Raw genomic sequence first — 19,122 nt, 5'->3', positions numbered from 1 at the left:
AAAAAAATGCAGAGTCACCTCACATTCTAATATGTCCCAAATCCATATATTGATGTAAAAAGAAATCCTGTTTTATACCCTGTCAGAGACCATACTGAATGGAAAGGATTATTCTCTTATATAAATAAGACAGGCAATCATGCTTTATCCACAAATTTTTATAGAACAGAATCACTTAAGTATAAGTAAGTACATTTGTGCATCATTTTAAGCAGGATTCCAAGAAATTTAATTGGTTCAACTTCTATAAAGGAAAGAGTCATATGCTGTATTGCTGTATGCAGCCATTCAACCCAGCATCCTTGAAGACGCAGAGTTCAAAAGCGCACCTCAGTTCAGGACACAACAGCGAGCCTCAGACTGCAAATGGCGGGCCTCCTCTCACCCCACTGCCTCCTCATCAGACACACTTAGTCATTTTACCAATCCTAAAGTGCCACATCCATTACACAGTGCTCTGTGAGCCTCTCAAGGGTTCTGCTTGCAGTTTAGAATGTTCTGCTCCAGCTTCATCGTAGCCCACGGGCTCTTTTCAGAGACACAATTGAAAGGCCACTTCTGCTAGGTATACCCAACTTATAACGATGATTGCATTTCCTATAAACAAATACTTGTTTTATGCAAATTCTCTAAAATATGACTTGTATTTTTCATAAATAGTTATTTGTGTGTTTTCCCAAGTGTGAGAATAGTCTGTTAATCTCACCAATTACATTCATACATAAAACCCAGGGATGCAAAAATACATGCATAGCCCCCCCCCCCCCACACACACACACACAGATAGGTGAACACAATAGCTACTGGAGGAATTTTGTTTTAAACCATTTACTTGTCCTATGACAGAAAAATTGTAAATTGTGGAATTGAAAAAAAATGGTGAGGGATGGGGAACAAGGAAGAAGAAAAGGAAAAGCTATTAAAAGAGGGAGGGAAAAGGAGAATGAGGAAGTACAAAGATCTGCAGATCCTTTGAAAGAAGTGAATTAATCAATGTCTTATGGGCATTCTCAGAACTCTTTCTATTTGAATTCATTTTCACAATTCAGAAAGTCTGGGGCCTCACTAGCTTAGCTGTTCTTCATTTGTACAAAAGCAGGCTCCTTATGGACCTATTAAAATCACTGCCAGTAAGAGTTCTCTGATGGATACATGCTCTGGAATTCAAAATCTATGCTCTAAACATTAATTCCCGCTTTCTTCTCCCAGGAAGCAGACATTTCCTAATAAAGCTTTTATCATTTCACTCAAAGTAACTTGTAACATGAATTTGAACATTTTGCTTCAGTGGAAATAGCTTGAACACATGCAGAAGGTGAACCCTCCACCTCCATTTTAGTTAAATATTATGGCGACTCTGGTTCATAAGCATAGCTCTCTGTCTCTCAACACTGAGAGCATGCCCAAATCCACGGATCGATTCTCCAGACAAGATTTCAAGCCACAAGCATAAAAAAAAAAATGAGGGGTTGAGAAAGTGGCTCAGTGGGTAAGAGACTTTGCTTTGAAACAGAAAGAACTGAATTTGAGTTCCCATCACCGCTGCAAAAAGTTAGGTTCGGTTCACATGCATAAACATGCACAACATTGGCAAGGAGAAAAGGCGGTGCAGGGAGCCTAGTGGTAAGGCCAGCCTGGGCTACGTGGGCAAGCTTCTGGGTTAGTAAGAGACCCTGCCTCAAGGCCATGTGATTGAGAGGGACAAAAATATACAGGATGATGAGGATCAGTGGTTCAGGATTGTTAAAATGGAGGTTCAAATTACCTTGTCTGTCAGTTTAATGTGAATTTTTCTCCTTTATGAACTAATTCTTCAGACCTATGACCGTGCTGGGATATCTGTCTGGAATCCCCCACCCTCACTCCTCCTCTCCCTTCACTTCATTTCTGGGACACAGCTACAGAAGAATGTAAACATATTTTCGTACTTTAGGTGACATGTAAGAGGGTCAACCATGTCTTCAAGACTTCTAGAACCACACTTATACTTCAGAATTTTTTTAATGCAAAAATAAGATTTCCAGGAACACGCACACAAATTCCTGGCATGATTGGCTAGTCGTGCAGGCCTGTCATCATAGCCTCTTGAAAGCCTAAGGCAAGCGGGATCCAGACTAGCTTGGTTAATGTTGTGAGCGATAAGGAACGTTAGGTAATGGGTGACTGAGCCCAAGTCTGGTAGCTGTTGAAGTCCTAGATTCTGAGAACCCTATCCCACATATCCTCCTGTTATAGAGCAGGGACTCAGAAAGTAATGCTGATTTTGTCCTTTTCTGCCATTCCATTTTATTTGAAGAGATGAGTAGGGAAGTTAATAATCACCCATGAAACCAAATTCCATGTGGGCATAATAAACTCTTTTGGATATCATGGTTGCCTACTAACAGAAATGATATATAAAAATTATTTGTTTCCATATGTCAATAGTCAAAAAATAATAAATTCAATATATAATACAACTTGGTTAGCATGCGTTTAACTCTGGGTGCAATCGTTAGTAATGAGAATAATAAGAATAAATATATCATCACTCAAATAGAAAAATGGCATCTCCTGCCTCTGTATGGACCTTGAAGGAAACTGAAGAGAAAGCTTATTGGCCATTCTAGAAACGTTCTACTGATAAAACCACGACCAAGTTTGTAGTAGCCTAGTACTTCCGTGCTCCTGGTATCTCAAGTTGGTGGTCCCATTGAGAGCTTTCATCATGAAACTCAAGGCTCACCAGAGCTGAGGCTATAAAGAAAACTAAATCTAGCCTGATGTGATACACCACGAAGCCTCGCAGTGTGGTGTCAGCCCTGTGAAATACCACCAGCCCAGTGCAGCCTTCGTAGACATTTTCCACACAGGAACTTGGAAATGTCACTGGTTTATCATTCTCCTGGCATTTTATCTGAGTTTATCCCACTTTAATATAGTTCTTAATAAATGCTGCAGAGCCACAAAATGTCCTCAAGAAGATAACTATAGAGCAAGTATTAAAAAACACTGTGACTGGATAGCACCTACTTATTCCGATTGAGAAATGTTTTTTACAGAATGCAGGGAACTGGGGTCTGCAGGGAGACGGAGGCTGCTGGGGAAGGAGATCACTGCTTTCCTTTTCTTTATTTTAATGGAGGAATCGTGTATCCCCAGAACCTCTCCCTAAACACTGCCTTGGAAGCAAGCAATCCTGTCTGCTACAGAAAAAGCTGTGTGCCTGGCAGATATTAGCAGTAGGACTCCTTGATTTCCTTCTATACAGCCAGGGCTGGCTCTTCCCATGCCATGATAGTTTCTAATGCAAACATCATCAAAAACCTGGCTACAGCCACAACTTTTATTGTTGAACAAGGCGGCTTAGCCTGAGGTCTCATCTGCTGTGCAAGCAGGAGAAACAAGCCGTGTGAAAGCGAGGATGCCCGAAAGTCATTTTTACCTTCTATCTCCAGAGAGACACACTTTCTTCTTGCTTCCTTTAGTCTAGAGCTCACTCAGCCATATTGTTTTCCCAGTAACAAAACCACCTCCCATGAACAACAAATAAAGAAGCAAATGAGCAGACAAGACAAATAAAAACAATTGTTAGTTCCAACGTGAAATGACGTATTGAAAAATCAGAATAGACAGCAACCTCAAGCTTCCCAAGTTCAAAGTCTGCATCTTGTCATCTGTATTCCTCAAGCCAAAAGCCTATTTACACAGAGGCTGTTTTATATAAATTTTGTGTGTGTGTGTGTGTGTGTGAAAAGACAAAGGGAGGAATGGGTATCTGATGAAGAGTACAGTTTCATACAGCTGAGAATGATAATGACAAGGTGAGGATGTTTGTTGCACAAACTGCTTTGTAGAAGGAAAGCTTTCAGTGTAAAATTATGTTGGAAGGAAACAACTTGCCTCAAGAGCCCAGCCTCTTGCTGTGTGTCTTGACTTTATATAATACGATATACCAGAAGGTGAAGCGCTCAAAAATGGCAACAACAAATGATTTCTTAGTGAAGAACAACCAAAGCTTGATTCAAAACCAAATGTAAGGGGGACTTCAGGCGTGTTGGGAAGCACTCACTAGTGAGACACTGCACAGATTCACTGCTGGTTTTCTGAATGCACACACACACTTTGCGCTGTGCCCATTACTCCAACAATGCTGGTGAATGCCCTTCCAACACCTCTGCTGAGGTTCCAGATGACATCTTCCTATAGTCACAGCAACTTTATTGTATGCTTTTTGCTCTCATAGAAGTAATATGGTCTGCTTACAGAAAATAGGGGCTTTCAACATCTTTCTACCATCATCCCTCAATGTTTAAAAGCTAGATTAATATATCTTTGGATTAAATTATATTAATTGATTTAAAATTTTTCCTTCTGAGTTGCTGACAAAAATTCCATACTGACCACGACCACCAAAAACATTAAATAAATTTTGCCTTGGGATTAGAACAATATGTATAACCAGTTTTTAAGGGAACAAAAATATACTTGTTACGTTTTGTGTTACAAATTCATGTGAACTATAATTTTCAGCATGGATGATTATAAAATTAAAATATGGATTAATTCTGAAAAATACTGATGCTGTTTTATCCCAAAGCATCAAATAGTCACCATTAATATACAGTTTTCTCTTTTGCCTTTAATAAATGTTTAAATTACAAACATATTCCCCCAAACTATTTCAATACAAAGTCCTTTATTATTTATTATATATTATCAATAAATATTTGCTTTCTATACATATTTTACAAACCAACATACCCAGGATCATGTAAATATTTCTTGATCAAATAGTGGATAAATGTTTAATGTTTACTCTAGGGGCTCACTAAAGTGGGTGTTAATAGATCAGGAGAAACCTAGCTGCTGAACTTAGGTCCATTGTCTTCTATAGTCTTCTTAAGCCATTATTAATATTTCCTGTATCCTTCATAGTTCCTAATTTCCTACTCTCCTTTGCCTCTGTGGTTTCCTAATGTGTGTGGAACAGGTAGGAATGTGAAAGTCTATATACCATGCACCATGGCTAGGTCACCGCATCTGAATCCCAAATAAAAATCATAGAGCAATGAGATACAGAAGACAGACTTTAAATGGACGACATACCTGACTCCCTAAGGGGAGCCATAAGGTCAGTGAGATTCAGGGATATAAACTTAAAATAATCAGTGAGTAGTTAAGAAAAAGCTTATGATTTTATTAACATTTCTCTTTCATCATTTTTAAACTTTAGTGATTCATTTTCTTTATACTTTCAGCTACATGTTAATTTTACCTAATAATATATCTAGGAGATGGTTTCTTATCTGCTCATAAAACTAATGGGGTAAATCTCTAAGTACTTTATTACAATCTATTAAATGAATATCTCCAATTTACTGAGCTATTGTCTACTAATGGACCCAAAATAAAAGTGTACATTGAATGGGAAAAAATTCACTGGGAAGACACATGAAAATAATGGCCAGCATCTCTGGGACAGTTCTTGGATTGGGATAACAAATACATCCCCACATCTATGAATGATCATATAGTGCCAAAAAGGGAGATATATTTATGCAATATTTTATAATGAGTATTATTAAGTCTTAAGTATGGATAAAAATAAGAATGTCTTTCAGTATAGAAAGAGACGTCTATCTGTAGACTAGGAGAAAGAGTGAAGGTTTGCTTGGAGTAGAAGATAGACAAGAAATTTTGCATATCTCAAGCCTAAACACTGACCACCTTACCACCTGGGTTAGGAAGGATTGCTAACTCTGTGATCAAATTGTGGCTGAAAAACAATTAGGTGATCCATCAGAAGGTGTTGATGTTACGTTCAGAGGGAGAGCAGATGCTAAGGGTCCACTAGGGCAAGAAAGGCCATGTTAACCACAGAACAAGAAGAAAATGACCTTTGCACTTCTCCTTTCTTTCAATCTCTGTAAGGGATCATGAGCTTCAGATGAGAGGAGAGCACAGACAGAGTTCAAAGGCAGTGAAACCCGGGCATGTTTCTGCTGAAAATAGCCTAAGCTGTAGCGTTATGTCCCCGAGAGACCATAACTCTGATGCTGAGAAACAGTTATCTCCAAATAATGTCTTATTTGAACATATTAATAAGGAGAAAAATGAGCACACATGCAATACGTGGTAATTTTCCAGTTATAATGCATATATGTCCTAGGTACTTATGTACGGACAGCAGAAAAATACTCAAAACACAAGAGATGTAAGACTGAAAAGTCATATAATACTGTATACTTCTGGACCACTGGAGAAGGTGAGTTAGTGTGGAGTCTACTGCTCTGGGCTGAGGATGCCTAGGGATCCTTCAAACCTAGCACCAAGTAGCATGCAAGGCTGACTGAAGTGGAGTGATTGAAGACCTCCTGTGTGTTTGCAAATGTTCTAGGCTTTAGAGACTAGATAGTAAGTGAAATAAAAAAAAAATACCTGTACCTCTTGAAACTGTAATGATGAAAACAATACATATGTGTGTATACTTATATACATATATAAACATATTTGTTTATATTTATCTAACATCACAGGTGGTAAGAACATTGCTGGAAGGCTGAATTGGAGATAAAATGTGGAAACCATGAGATTTAATTATATCAAAAAAATCAACCTTTTGTCATAAGCTATGGATCATAGCTGGTGTTTATCTATTAAATGTGAGAGTGATGTCAGATAGGGCAGTGAGGCCATGCCCTTGTCAGTGGCCTGTTCATCATCTGTCAACAATTTAGATAAGAATGCATGTTGTGTACTTAAAAATCCACATATGATACAAATGGGGCAAATCCTGAAGACCACAGAGGCAGTTGCAATTCTGAAAGCAATTCACTTGCCCGGCAAACAAATGATGCAATCAGATCGGAACCTAGGCTTTCTAATTTCTTCATGCCTCCATATATTAGGAGAAAAAAAAAACAATGTTAGTAGTAGTTTTAATAATAAGTAGACTGGAGATATAGGTCAATGGTAGAGGGCTCGCCTAGCAGTGGAAGGCACTCGGTTCAGTCTTCAGGGCTAGGAATAATGAGCTTGTGCGGAAAGTCCAGGAACTATGAGCAGCAGCACCACACTCACCAAAGGATCCCTTGACGACGGAAAGCAAGTTAGAGAGGACCAAGTCCAGATTCCTCGTACTCCAGCTTAGAAAACCAAGGCTTCTGGACAGCAGGCACCTTCTCCTCAAATACTGCAACTTTTACTCTAGGCCTGGTGACAGACACATGGACAGACAGACAGGCAGAGAGAGAGCTTGGAAGAAAGAAGAATGCAAATAAAGAAAAATATCTCCCTTTTCGTTTGATCGTTTAGCACCTCCATGCCATCCGGGAAGGGATTCGTGTCATTCAGAGAACAGACGGGAAGGAAAACTGAAGCACTGTCTGTCTTCTAGAAGAGCAGTTCTCAACCTGTGGGGTTGAATCCTCTTTGGGACTCAAATAACCCATCCACAGGGGATACCCAAAACCATTGAAAAACACAGATATTAACATTATTATTCATAGCAATAGCAAAATTACAGTTATGAAGTAGCAATGAAAATAATTTCATGGTTGGGGTCAGCACAACATGCGGAACTGTATTAAAGGGTCACAGCCTTAGCAAGGTTGAGAACCACTGCTCTAGAGTCACCTATCTGGGAATAGCACAATACGATTCCAGGCATACATTGGCGTTTAATCTTCAATTCATCACAGAGACAAGGGTTCCTTCTTGCAGCCTTTAATACAGCTATTGTTCTCAGAACCTTGTTTATGAAGAATTTCTTGAGTTCTGAGCACAAGGTGGGAGAGATTTGGCACCAGGTGAAGGCACTGATTTTCTTCCGTGAAAAGGCGTTAAAGACACTGCTAATTTGCTTTCTGAGCCTGTAATCACTATTTGGCAATGGAGGCCAATGTGATAATGGGAAATGAAAACCACACCTTTTTATTTATTAATTGATTTGTGGTTTGTTTTAAGTGAGTATTTTGCCATAGATGTGGATTCTTAAGACTGTGACTGCACATTTTAGTGTGATAGAAATAAAGAGCACATAGGAGAAGTATAAGTGAAAAGGGAGACACGGGGATGAAAAGATGGGGAACACAGGAGAGCAGAAGAGATCAAAGACCCGGATGAGGATGAAAGATGGAGAGGAAGCAGGAGGAGATGTTATGTGCTGTCAACCTTCCACAGAACGTGAACTCAGGCGCTCCTGGAAAGCATCACCGTTAGCACATCGTTGCTGATCCTGTAGTAATGTGTTTTCTCTTGTGTATGCCTCCCTTTCTTTCTTATATAATCATTGTATCATGTCAGTAATAGAACAGGATGTAACAGAACACTTGATGGGTGCTTTGACAACTGTTAAGAAATATACTATACAACCAGTCTTAATTCATCATGCGGTGTTGGTGATGTCCGAGTCTTAGTGTTACAGATGCTGCAGCAATGGTTACTTTTCCATGGACATGTTTGAGGCCTCTAGCTTTTTTATACCTTTTGTAGAAAGTATCAGGAAATGATGGAACAGTGTGTCATAACTTTTTTTTTAAATAATTTAGGAACCTAAATGTTATGTATAGGTGTGTCTGCTAGTGACCAGAAAAGGATGCTGGGTTCTCTGGAGCTGTAGTTGGGAGTGGCCTGATGCACGTGCAAGGAACTGAACTCAGATCCTCTGCAAGAGTAGTACATGCCCATTTCTCTGTCCTTGAAGTAATGTTTCTTTATTATAAGGCTATTCTTTTTTTTTTTTTTTGTTTTGTTTTGTTTTTTCAAGACAGGGTTTCTCTGTGGCTTTGGAGCCTGTCCTGGAACTAGCTCTTGTAGACCAGGCTGGTCTCTATAAGGCTATTCTTATACATATTTTTTTTTTCTTTCTGTAGAAAGCAGCACTAATACCAGTGTTCTTATTTATTCATGTTTAACATAGAAAAGGCTCAAATTCATGCTCTGCATTATTTTGAGCACAGTAGTTGTGGAAGTGGAAGCTTTACATATGCGGAATTTGTTGAATAGAGTCCAGTGCTAATGTCTGAATTACATTCCCCTGTTCTGGGTATCCTGTTTTCCATGACTACAAAATTGCTCAGACGTGTATTTTCTCAGAGGAGGGACTTGGGTTAGTCTGTTTATTCTATAGGTTGGCAACTCAGAAACTATACAGGCATAAATATTCTAACAAAGTTTCCCCCTGTCACCATCAAGTCCTAAAGTTGCTCTGCTCGGCACATGATAATGGCTTTGTAATTCAATTATTGGTAATAGTAACGTCGTCTGGGATTTATCTACCTCAAATGTGGGTGCTCATGTAAAACTCTTTACCATAAATCTTAAGAATGCAGGTTCTGCACACATCCTGGGGCATATCTTGCCATTCCTGTGAAGCTCTGACACTTGTCTCTAAATTATGGGATTGTTTTGCTTAGAGGTGTTGATGTCTTAAGTGCCAGGCCCAACAATAAACAACACTGGGACAGGTCCATTTCCTCTTGTTATTCTACTTAGAGGAAGATAGATCTTGATAGACAGCAGAGTTCTGTTCTCATTTTAAAAGGCTCTTGGCATCCATTTCTCTAGCACTTTGTAGACGAGATCCCGGCAAGTCATATGAGGTCAGACTGAATGTCCTCTAAATTCTCCTTGAGTGCTGAGATTCTGATGTATAATTGTGTCAGAGGTGGTCACCTGACCTATCCTAACAGATTAGCTACTGTTCAGTGCTGTGTCTTCTCTACCCTACCCTCTTCGTCATACTGAGTAGGTACTAAAAGAGCCTCATCTAACCTTTGATAGAAAAAAACAAATATCTAAATCTACCTCATCCCCAAATCTATTCTTCATGGCTACTCATCAAACAAACAGCAGTAGGAAGGCTATTTCATTCATGCCCAAAATATTAGTTTTTGTTTTATTTTAATATCTTTTAAGCCAGTAGGTGTCTCATGATGGCCATAATGCTGAAGTGACAACTTTTTTTTTCTGATTCACAAAATAATGGTATATATTTATTTACTTAAACTTCAGACTCAGTGGTAATGGAGGATACATAATACTTTCCAGGCATTGTTCAGTGTTCCAGGCGTTTCAACGTACTAGACTTTTACTTAACCACCCCCCCCCGTGTGTGTGTGTGTGTGTATGTGTGAGTTGTGTGCTTGAGTGTATATAAGAACATTTTCTGTTTTAGAATAAAGTCTATTTTCTACCTTTTTTTTTTAAAAAAAGAACATTTTCTGCTCTCTGTACGCCCCCCCTGCTGTCTGATGTTTAAGTACAAGGTCAAACTGCTTGACCTATACCTCAGCAGTTTGTTACAGGAAATAGAAGAAGTGTGATTCGAGAAATAAACATCCTCTAAAAGTAGATAATGTGACATATGCCAATGTTCTCATCCTTCAGATACATATACATGCTTTACATTGCATAAGGGGAAATCTCAGTCAGGTTGAAGCATTTTTTTTTTTTACTAAGGGACACTTTTATTTAGCTTTATGCCTGCCTTTGTAAGCAGAATTCCAGAAAAGATATCGTGACTACACAGCAGCAACCAAGACTAAGTGAATAACCATAATTATGTGCAAAACGATTGGGTCATCTTAGGAGCCTTGGGGTTGTAAGTGGGGTGTGTTCACTCTCATCACGTTAAAGTCCTCCAAAGTCATTACAAATTAGCAAGCCAGCATTATAACCATTCCCCTTCCTTCTTTGACTCTCATTCGCGGCAATGGTTGGCACCTCGACATCAGAGGAATTCTTAGTGGAAATCTGGAGTCGTGATTGAATCTCTGTTTTGCAAAGATAGAAGAAGGTGCTGCCTAGGGGCATAGGAAGTCATCATGATAAAGGGACAGGGATCAAGGATGACCATTAGTGAAGGAAGGCTGCAGGAGAAGGGATGAGTTCATGCGGCACAAAGGCACGTTCATTCTTATTTTCAAGGAAAACTTGCTAATCACAGGAAAAGATTAAAGTGCAAAGGCAGGTACAAGGAGCTTGGAAAACAGCACTCATGTGGAGGTCATTAACTTTCAGAAGTGAGATGAAACACAAGCTCCTCAAGGATAATGAAAATGCTCTTATCTAGCTCTCCACGTGCAGGTGCACTTAATGTCCCAGCACAGCTCCCGAGATGAGTCTCAGAACACCTTCCTGCCACTGTGCCATGTTATTCATGTACTGCCCCACCCCCGCTGGTGCTGGTCAGGTCACAAGGCAGGGCTCACACAGAGGAGAAGTGGTCAATTGTGATGAGAGGGGGAAGAAGTGAGAAAGTCAGAAGTCCAAAGAGGATGGTTTCTGATTGTTCTGACTTCTCAAGATACCGTGACAAGAAAGTATGATGGTATATCATCACTGCTGTGTATATAGTGTACATATTTGCATGTACACATGTGTATCAATTCTGCTGGAGTTAGAGTAGTGTACGAGGTGGACGGAAACATGTGATGGGCAGAGTCTTGGCTGTTAATGAACTTATCTCTTAGCATGAGCTGGAAAGAAGGAAATAAAAAGAATATATTTGTGGACTATACTAAATACTGATTTATTTGCTGAGAGCAACACTATGTTGTTTGTAGTTTGCAAAATAAATCTTGAAGAAGAAAACTTACATTTGGGTAAATTTCGTTGCTTCCCACAGATAGTGAATACTGAATCTGAGATTGAAATTGGGCATGTTTATCCTAAACTTAGGCTACTCTAACCAATAACCCAAATAGACCTCGACTGCAATTCATGCTAGGACGTATTCTATTTGTGGGAGTTAAATTCGAAGAACTAAATAGAGCACGATGAAGTTGTTAAGCATCAACATCCTCACCAACTATGGCAAGGTGCTTTGTATATAATCTTTGTATATACTTGGCAACTAAGGTTAGAGAAGAGAATCCTGGATAAGAATAAGAGTCCATAAAAGTTCATGTTCATAGAACACAGGCTGTAAGAGGTCTAAGGTTAAAAGCTTTTCTGGTCCATAGCATCATGGAGGCCATGTAGGTGTATTAAAGATAGGGTTGCAGCATGGGGCACAATGAGCATGTCCTCAGTCAGGCATACCTAGTTTTAAATTCCATCATCATTGCTTACTAATATGTATCATAACATAAAGTAAATATCTATAAGACTTTGCTTTTCTGTTTACCTTTCTATTTATTCCTCATCTGAAATGATTGTGGAAATATATATGCATAACGAGGATCTCTTATGGATGCCCTTCCATTATCTTTGCCCCTTAAGTTACTAAAGGCCAATAAGGCATTTCTGTCTCATGGCCATCCCTTACTTTCTGTTCATGGCACTCGCTCCAGATGATTCTACCCCTAGGTCTAACTAAGGGCACCCACCTAATCAGGCCCATAAGATTTAGTTACAGGAGTCTGGATCAACCAAGTTTTTTATAGGAAGACATAAGCTATCTAGAGGTACTTCAATGACTGAGCTTGTAACACAGTGGAGGGTAAGGCGGATAGGGAGAGTACATGACCTGATGTACTTAATAAACCTGTTGATCTAGAGGAATATACAGTTAGACCCTCTGTTTTAGTCCCATGAACAAATATCTGTTGTTTTATTATTTGTATAGGCTGTATTTTTTTTTACTATGTATTGAAAGTCTTGATGAATTTAAACAATTAATGCAAATACTTAATAAGCCTGAAACACAGTCAACATACAACAAGTGTGGATTTTGTTGCTTATTGGCAAAGACAGGCATAGTATGTCAGAAGCCTGAGCCACTGGACAGTCTGTAATTAATACTAAGCCTCAGATTGGTTATTCAGGAATTGGCAAGTAGGAGCGAAACCTCTAGTTACAAATCCCAACAAACTACATTTTCATCCTCTTATAATTTATCAGACTGCTGACAGAAATGCATTTTCAAGGCATTTGGGTACTATGTCTCCAAGCCTATGTTGTTTTTCAATGTTTAATGCATGAACTTGGCTCTTACTAAACTATTAGACTAAAATGAAGAATATACAATTTTATAAATTAAACAGATTTTCAGTCTTCTTTTATTGGAGGACGAAGAATGGAAACACCATTTTAGTTTGAGGTTGATCTTTTGTACCACAAAAGCTGTAAAGCAAGATAAATTCCAGTGTCAAGGCGAGTACATATCATGATTGCTCTGGTGGATAAGCTATACACCTTCACTTTCTCATTAAATTACTGCATCTGTTGTTATCTCATAATGGTACCATGAAGATCAAAGACGATGGTTTATTGTACACCACTGCAGGAACTTAAATAGAAACCTGCTTATAGCATTGACTGGCATTCAGATCCCTAACTGCATTTTGTTCTTAAAGAGAATCAATCCGTTCATTTTTAACAAAAAAAGTTCAAAAATTTTTGTTTTCCTCTTTAAGAGTCACATCTTCCTCAGGCTATAAATCATGGTAATTTGACTGAAGCCCAGTTCAATTCCCAGGATAAATAACTTACATTCATGTATATTATATTTTACCTTCTATATCTATAAGCATAGCCAGACCATTGGCATTGATCTCTGAAAACAGGGAATATGCAGGGCAGGTGATGGGACTTCTAAACTGTTAGGTTGCAAGCCTAAAACTGGAAATGCACATTCCATACCCCAAAGTAGAGAAGACCAATCTAAGACTAAATCTAATACTGGGAAAATACAGCCAACAGATATAAAGTCAACCATTATCAATGATATTGCTACTGCTAGTTGGTGGGCTCTGGACAAAATTCTCAGGAATACAGAAATGATGTTAAAGCTTGTGCTCAAACCTTCGGTGTCCCTAAGGCTCTCTCTTAACCATCAACACAAGGGAAAGGATCATCACAATGAAATAAATGTCTCACTTAGGAGAGGACATACTCATGACTATCCTCAGTTACAGAAGAAAGACCAATCCATTAAAGGAAACACTCTACTTAGACATGCTTTACATGAGGTCTTAAGTTGCTTCTGGAAGCGGTATGAAATCCAGGCAGAAAAGTTTCTATTTAGAGTAGTTATGGTGGGATTACCAGCAATCACTAGATAAAACAAGAATAAGATGTTGCATCCCATAATTATTTACAATTGCCATTGATTGCTTCCAGGGGTGGTGTGACTATTGCCTCACAGATAATTCTGAAGAGAGCTTGATGATGTGGAAAACCTATGATTTCATCTTCATGTTTCCCACCCCTGCGGAAAATGCTATGTTATTACCCATGGTCATTTAATGATTCAATTTAACACTGGAAGAAACACCTGAGAACTAGTCACACTCTCCTAGTAGGCTGGAGAAGCAATAATTAAAGGACATTTCTTTTAATTAAAGCTAGCTGAAAACTCCTCAACAGTTTCTATGTAATTTGAAACAACGTGTTTCCAGGAGTGAGTGTAATAACACCTATTGCTTTGATTGACAGATTTTTTTTTGCCAGACTCGAGAAGTGGCTCAATATCAAAAATGCAGACCATGTGAGAGATTTTCACCAGTAGCTGAGGCACTATGCACATCACACGGTCTTGGGTTCTCTCTGGAAATGCTAGGCAGGCTGAGAGTCATGGAGGTCAAATACCACCTACATTTGGAGAGATACAAAGGAAAACACTGTGGCCCGAATATGTCTGAATCATCATTACTTATCTGTCTAAGGTGTTAGATTCCCAGCTCCAGGGAGAACAGCAGAGGCAATAGTATCAATGGATTGAGTAGAACTGGGCTTTGGAAATTCCCATCCCTTTAAATATGGCCTTGTTATTTCCAAGCTATGAGACCTTGGTCCAATCAGTTAATCATCTGTGTCACAGATTTCTCAATTGTTAATGATGATAGTAAGTAGCTTCGCTCAGAAGATTGTTTATGAGAATTGAAGAGCTTTACCTTTAAATAGCCTTTCACACTACTAATGCTTGATAGGGAAAGATGTGTTCCCATGCTCACAATGGAAAAAAATATGGTTCTAATTTTACTTAATGGACAGACAAGCTAGAATTCACAAACAATAGTGTGCAATGCTTTTGAAAGGTGATGATTTTGTGACATTGGGTGGGCACAGCTTTATAAATATACTTCTAAAATAGAATCCTTCCTTAAAGAATTAATAAAGAGGGACAGACTAGCATGAATGACATAGGGATATGGTCTGTCTTTCTTATAATAATGCTATATGAAATACGATCTCATGTAAGCTAGAGAATATGGTACATCAAGCATCCGTTACCTAATCATACCATCAGCTCTATACCTTTCTTTGTCTATCTTTTTAAGCAACACTTTTCCTTATTTCTTTTGCTAAGGGAAAAGCTAAATCAAAATTAAAAAATAAACCTCCTGTCTTGTCTTCTGTATTCTACTAAGTCACTTTAGTGCTCTAGTTCTTGTGACTATATCTGCAACCTGTGGGAAGCCGCATTTAGGGAAAGACTGGTTCTTCAGAACTTTCCCATTGGCATATATCATCATCATCTCTGTGACAAAGTAGAAGGACAATATTTATTGCTGTTATTTATATGAAACTTTTCTATATACACAAAGCTCATACACACAAACACAACAATGATAATGACAAAAATCAAGAAGAGGACAGAAAGTGGGGTAAAAGATGACTCTTCTTATTTTTTTAAAAGAACACTATAAATAATTTTTAAATAAATACACAGAGATCACAGTGACTCATAAACATGGGACAAAATGAGTAAAATTGTTGATAAAGGGCTAAAAAGATGACCCATTAGATACAAGTTGCTCTACTAGAAGACACATTTGGATCCCCAGCATCCACATGGGTGATTCCATTTCACAGTATCTGATGATCTCTTCTGGCCTCGGCATACACTACCTGCACATACATGATCACACACACACACACACACACACACACACACACACGCACACACACTCTCATGCAAAGCACCTATACATGATGCACAGAAAATACAAATAAATAAATCTTTATACATGTTGACCAAGAGATATCAACTTGGTATTTGAAAGGGCATTCCCAGCAAGGCAAAGCACGAACAAGTTTCAATGCAATGAGTCAGTCAGAAATGACTTATTATGGTAGAAAAATAAAGGCTGTTATCTGGGTGTGAGAATCTGTTCCAGGAAACAAGAGTGGCTGGTAGGCAAGCATGAAGACCTGCATTCATATTCTCAGAACCCATGTAACAAAACAAGCCATGAATGTTTGCAGCCTCATTACTGTGTGTGTGTGTGTGTGTGTGTGTGTGTGTGTGTGTGTGTTGGTGGGGGGGGGCAAAAGATAGAAGAAGATCTGGGGCTTGCTTACTACCAGCTGAGCTCCAGGTCCAGTGAGAGATTTTTCTCTCAAGAAAATAAGGCAGAGTGATAGAGCTGACACACACTTGATGTCCTAGTGTATGGTCCTGTACACACATTTGGGCACACATCATAGAAACACAAAGCAAAGGGAGTAAGAAAGGGAAGAAGGAAAGGAAGAAAAATAAATCACCTCGTTCCAAGTAGACATTTCTATATTGCTTGTCTAAAACTTCTTCAGGGTCCCTCTCCTCTTCTCCCTTCTCCTTTTTGCCTCTCTCTCCTTCTCCCCTTTCTTTTGAGACCCAGTCTTACTCTGCAATCATCTTCCTTAGTGCTGAGATTACAGACATGTATCATCCTACCCAGGTTGTGTAATGCTGAGGATTGAACTCAGAACTTTGTGCATGCTAAGCAAGCACTACTTACTGGGCTAAATCCTCAGATCCTATGATGTAGGTGGGTCATCTGTCTATGTGTTACTTTCATTGGTTAATAAAGAAACTGCCTTGCCTTTTAATAGGGCAGAAAATTAGGTGGGTGGAGTAGACAGAACAGAATGCTGGGAAGAAGGCAATGAGGCAGATGCCATGGAGCCAGCTGCCAGGTCAGACATGCTTCTCTAACACAGCTCTCTCTAGCTCTCAAATACCACAAGGAATTTAGGGAAGTATTTGGAAATATGAAGAGCAGGTGTCCTACATGTATTGGCCCAGTTTTTAGATGGTAGAGGCAGGAGAATTATGAGTTCAAGGCCAAACACAGCTACATAATAATTTTCAAGCCACCCTGGCTTTCATGAGACCTTGTCCAACCAAATAAGCAAAGAAACGTTAGCAAAGAAAAGGAAATAGGTAAACATTTGCTCATCTTTGAAGTAAGTATAGAAGTGAAGGATACAGAAAGGCAGTGGGCAGCTGAAATGAACCAGCCAGGTATCCCTGCATCACGTCATTCCAGAGTCTCACAAGAGGCAACGCATTTTAGACGTGACTTCAAGATAATAAAGAGAGATAGTTCTCCAGCTCCTGTTGTAGAGCTCATTGACTCCTAAACAACACTTTTCTGGTGATTCTGGATTGCTAAAAGAAGGAATTCATATACTATCCTGTGAGTTAGTTCTTTTTACTCTATGTAGAGAGGCAAAAGCCTGCAGGCAGGTAACCTACCTGTTCCACAGGCAGCTTAGGATAAACTAAGGTTTGCTCTTCTACCTCATGGCAGAAGTTTGGATACAGAATCTAACACTCACTAAATAAGATATCAAAATTACACCAGAATGTTCCAAACCTTGTTCTGTTTATAGATTTTAAATTGAGAATACAAAAGCTAAAATTAGCTATTGCCACTTGCTTGGTTTCCCAATTGCCATGGAAGAAACCACCTCTAGCAGAATTAGGAGCATGGTTAAGAAAGCTAAGATTATGATTTTCTTGGCTTCATTTCTGTTCTATATTGTCTCCCTTCTTCTCCTCCCACTCTGTTTTTTTCATATGCATAGCACTTTATAACATGCAGTTGGCTGTTTATGCTTAATAGACATTGTTATTTATCTGTATGTGAATTCTTACTATAAACTTATTTGGATCTATTAAAAACATGAGGGTACATGCATAATTTTAGCACACTATTAAAAACATGACATAGGGAAGTATGGATAGCTAACACTCATACAAATGTAAATACCTATATCATATATACCTATATTTATGGACTGAATGTCTATGCTCTTCCCAACATGAAAATTAAAGTCCTAAACTGAAGTCATATTAGCATTTGGAGTTGGAACATAACTCAGTTTATAAGAGGTTATGAGGGTGAGGTAACCATGGCTGAATTTGTGTCCTTGTGATGAGCAGAAGACAGACCTGGGCCCTTCTTCCTTCTACTACATGAGGGCACAGCTGTGTGCTGGTCATCTTCAGGCCGACACGCAGAAACATCAGCTGTTCATGTCACCAATCTATACCATTCTGTCACAACAGCCTGAGCTGTAGAACCCTATGCCCGTATATCTTTGTCAATTAACAGAACGTAGCTGGAAAACTAGGTGAGAAAAGAGGGCTGCTGGTCATTTCTCACAAAATAACAATAATGAATATAAGACTTTAAATGAGAATGGTGGACAAGATCTGCTATTACATCAATTAAGATCTATTTGTTTATACTGGAGACCTTTATTTGAATATGTGATATATGTGTACCAGATGCTTTAATCAATAACAATCACAGTGTCTTTTAAAAAATATCTCAAAGGGTCATCTAAATGAGTAGTCTTCAATCTGTGGGCCACAATTCCTTTGGCAAACCTTTATCTCCAAAAATATTTATGTTTACTCTTCATAACAGTAGCAAACTTGCAGTTGTGACATAGCAACAAAAATAATTTATTGATTGGAGCTCACCAAAACATGATGGACTGTGTTAACGGTCACAGTATTAGGAAGGTTGAAAACTACTAAATATCAAAGCAATACTTAGAAAGTACCAGCAGTTCACCAATATTAATTATCCATCAAGGGTTTATAATAAAAATGGTGACACAATGTTTAACAGTGTCTGAAGATGCTAATTTTCCCAGGGTCCCATTCTCTGCTCAGAGAGGTGACGATACTTTAGTAGGCCAGAAAATGGAGTCACACTTACCAGTAGAACCTATTTGGAACCACGGATTCCTGGATAAGCTGCCATCTTCTGCCAAATTCAGCAGAGCTGTACAACTGGAGAGAGAGAAGAAGGAGATCAGCATCGTTGGCCCTGGTTCTTCTCCTTGGATTCATCAGTAGCAACACCTGGCATTTCCAGGTGAGGGCATCACCTCTGTTTTCCAAGTCAGTTATATAGATCCACTTCTTCTCAATTCCAGGTATCCCATAAAATACTAAACAGAATATATATA

The 19,122-nt window shown here is 38.8% G+C and overlaps 1 protein-coding gene across 5 annotated transcripts in view; it reads right to left on the bottom strand.

The window, feature by feature from the left end:
• The window catches only part of Sorcs1 (sortilin related VPS10 domain containing receptor 1), a 486,223-nt gene that overhangs the window by 133,827 nt on the left and 333,274 nt on the right, over nt 1-19,122 (bottom strand). For all 5 annotated transcript variants that reach the window (XM_050145543.1, XM_050145559.1, XM_050145567.1 and 2 more), the window contains exon 5: nt 18,870-18,943. In XM_050145543.1, the coding sequence (XP_050001500.1) occupies nt 18,870-18,943 (74 nt within the window). The remainder of the gene's footprint in view (nt 1-18,869; nt 18,944-19,122) is intronic.

The sequence above is a fragment of the Alexandromys fortis genome, unplaced genomic scaffold, assembly GCF_014885135.2.
Source record: "Alexandromys fortis isolate MF-2015 unplaced genomic scaffold, M_Fortis_MF-2015_v1.1 scaffold_16, whole genome shotgun sequence".
NCBI classification, from domain to species: Eukaryota; Metazoa; Chordata; class Mammalia; order Rodentia; family Cricetidae; genus Alexandromys; species Alexandromys fortis.
The sequence above is the reverse complement of the archived record's forward strand: the minus strand, read 5'-3'. Positions and strand labels throughout refer to the sequence as shown.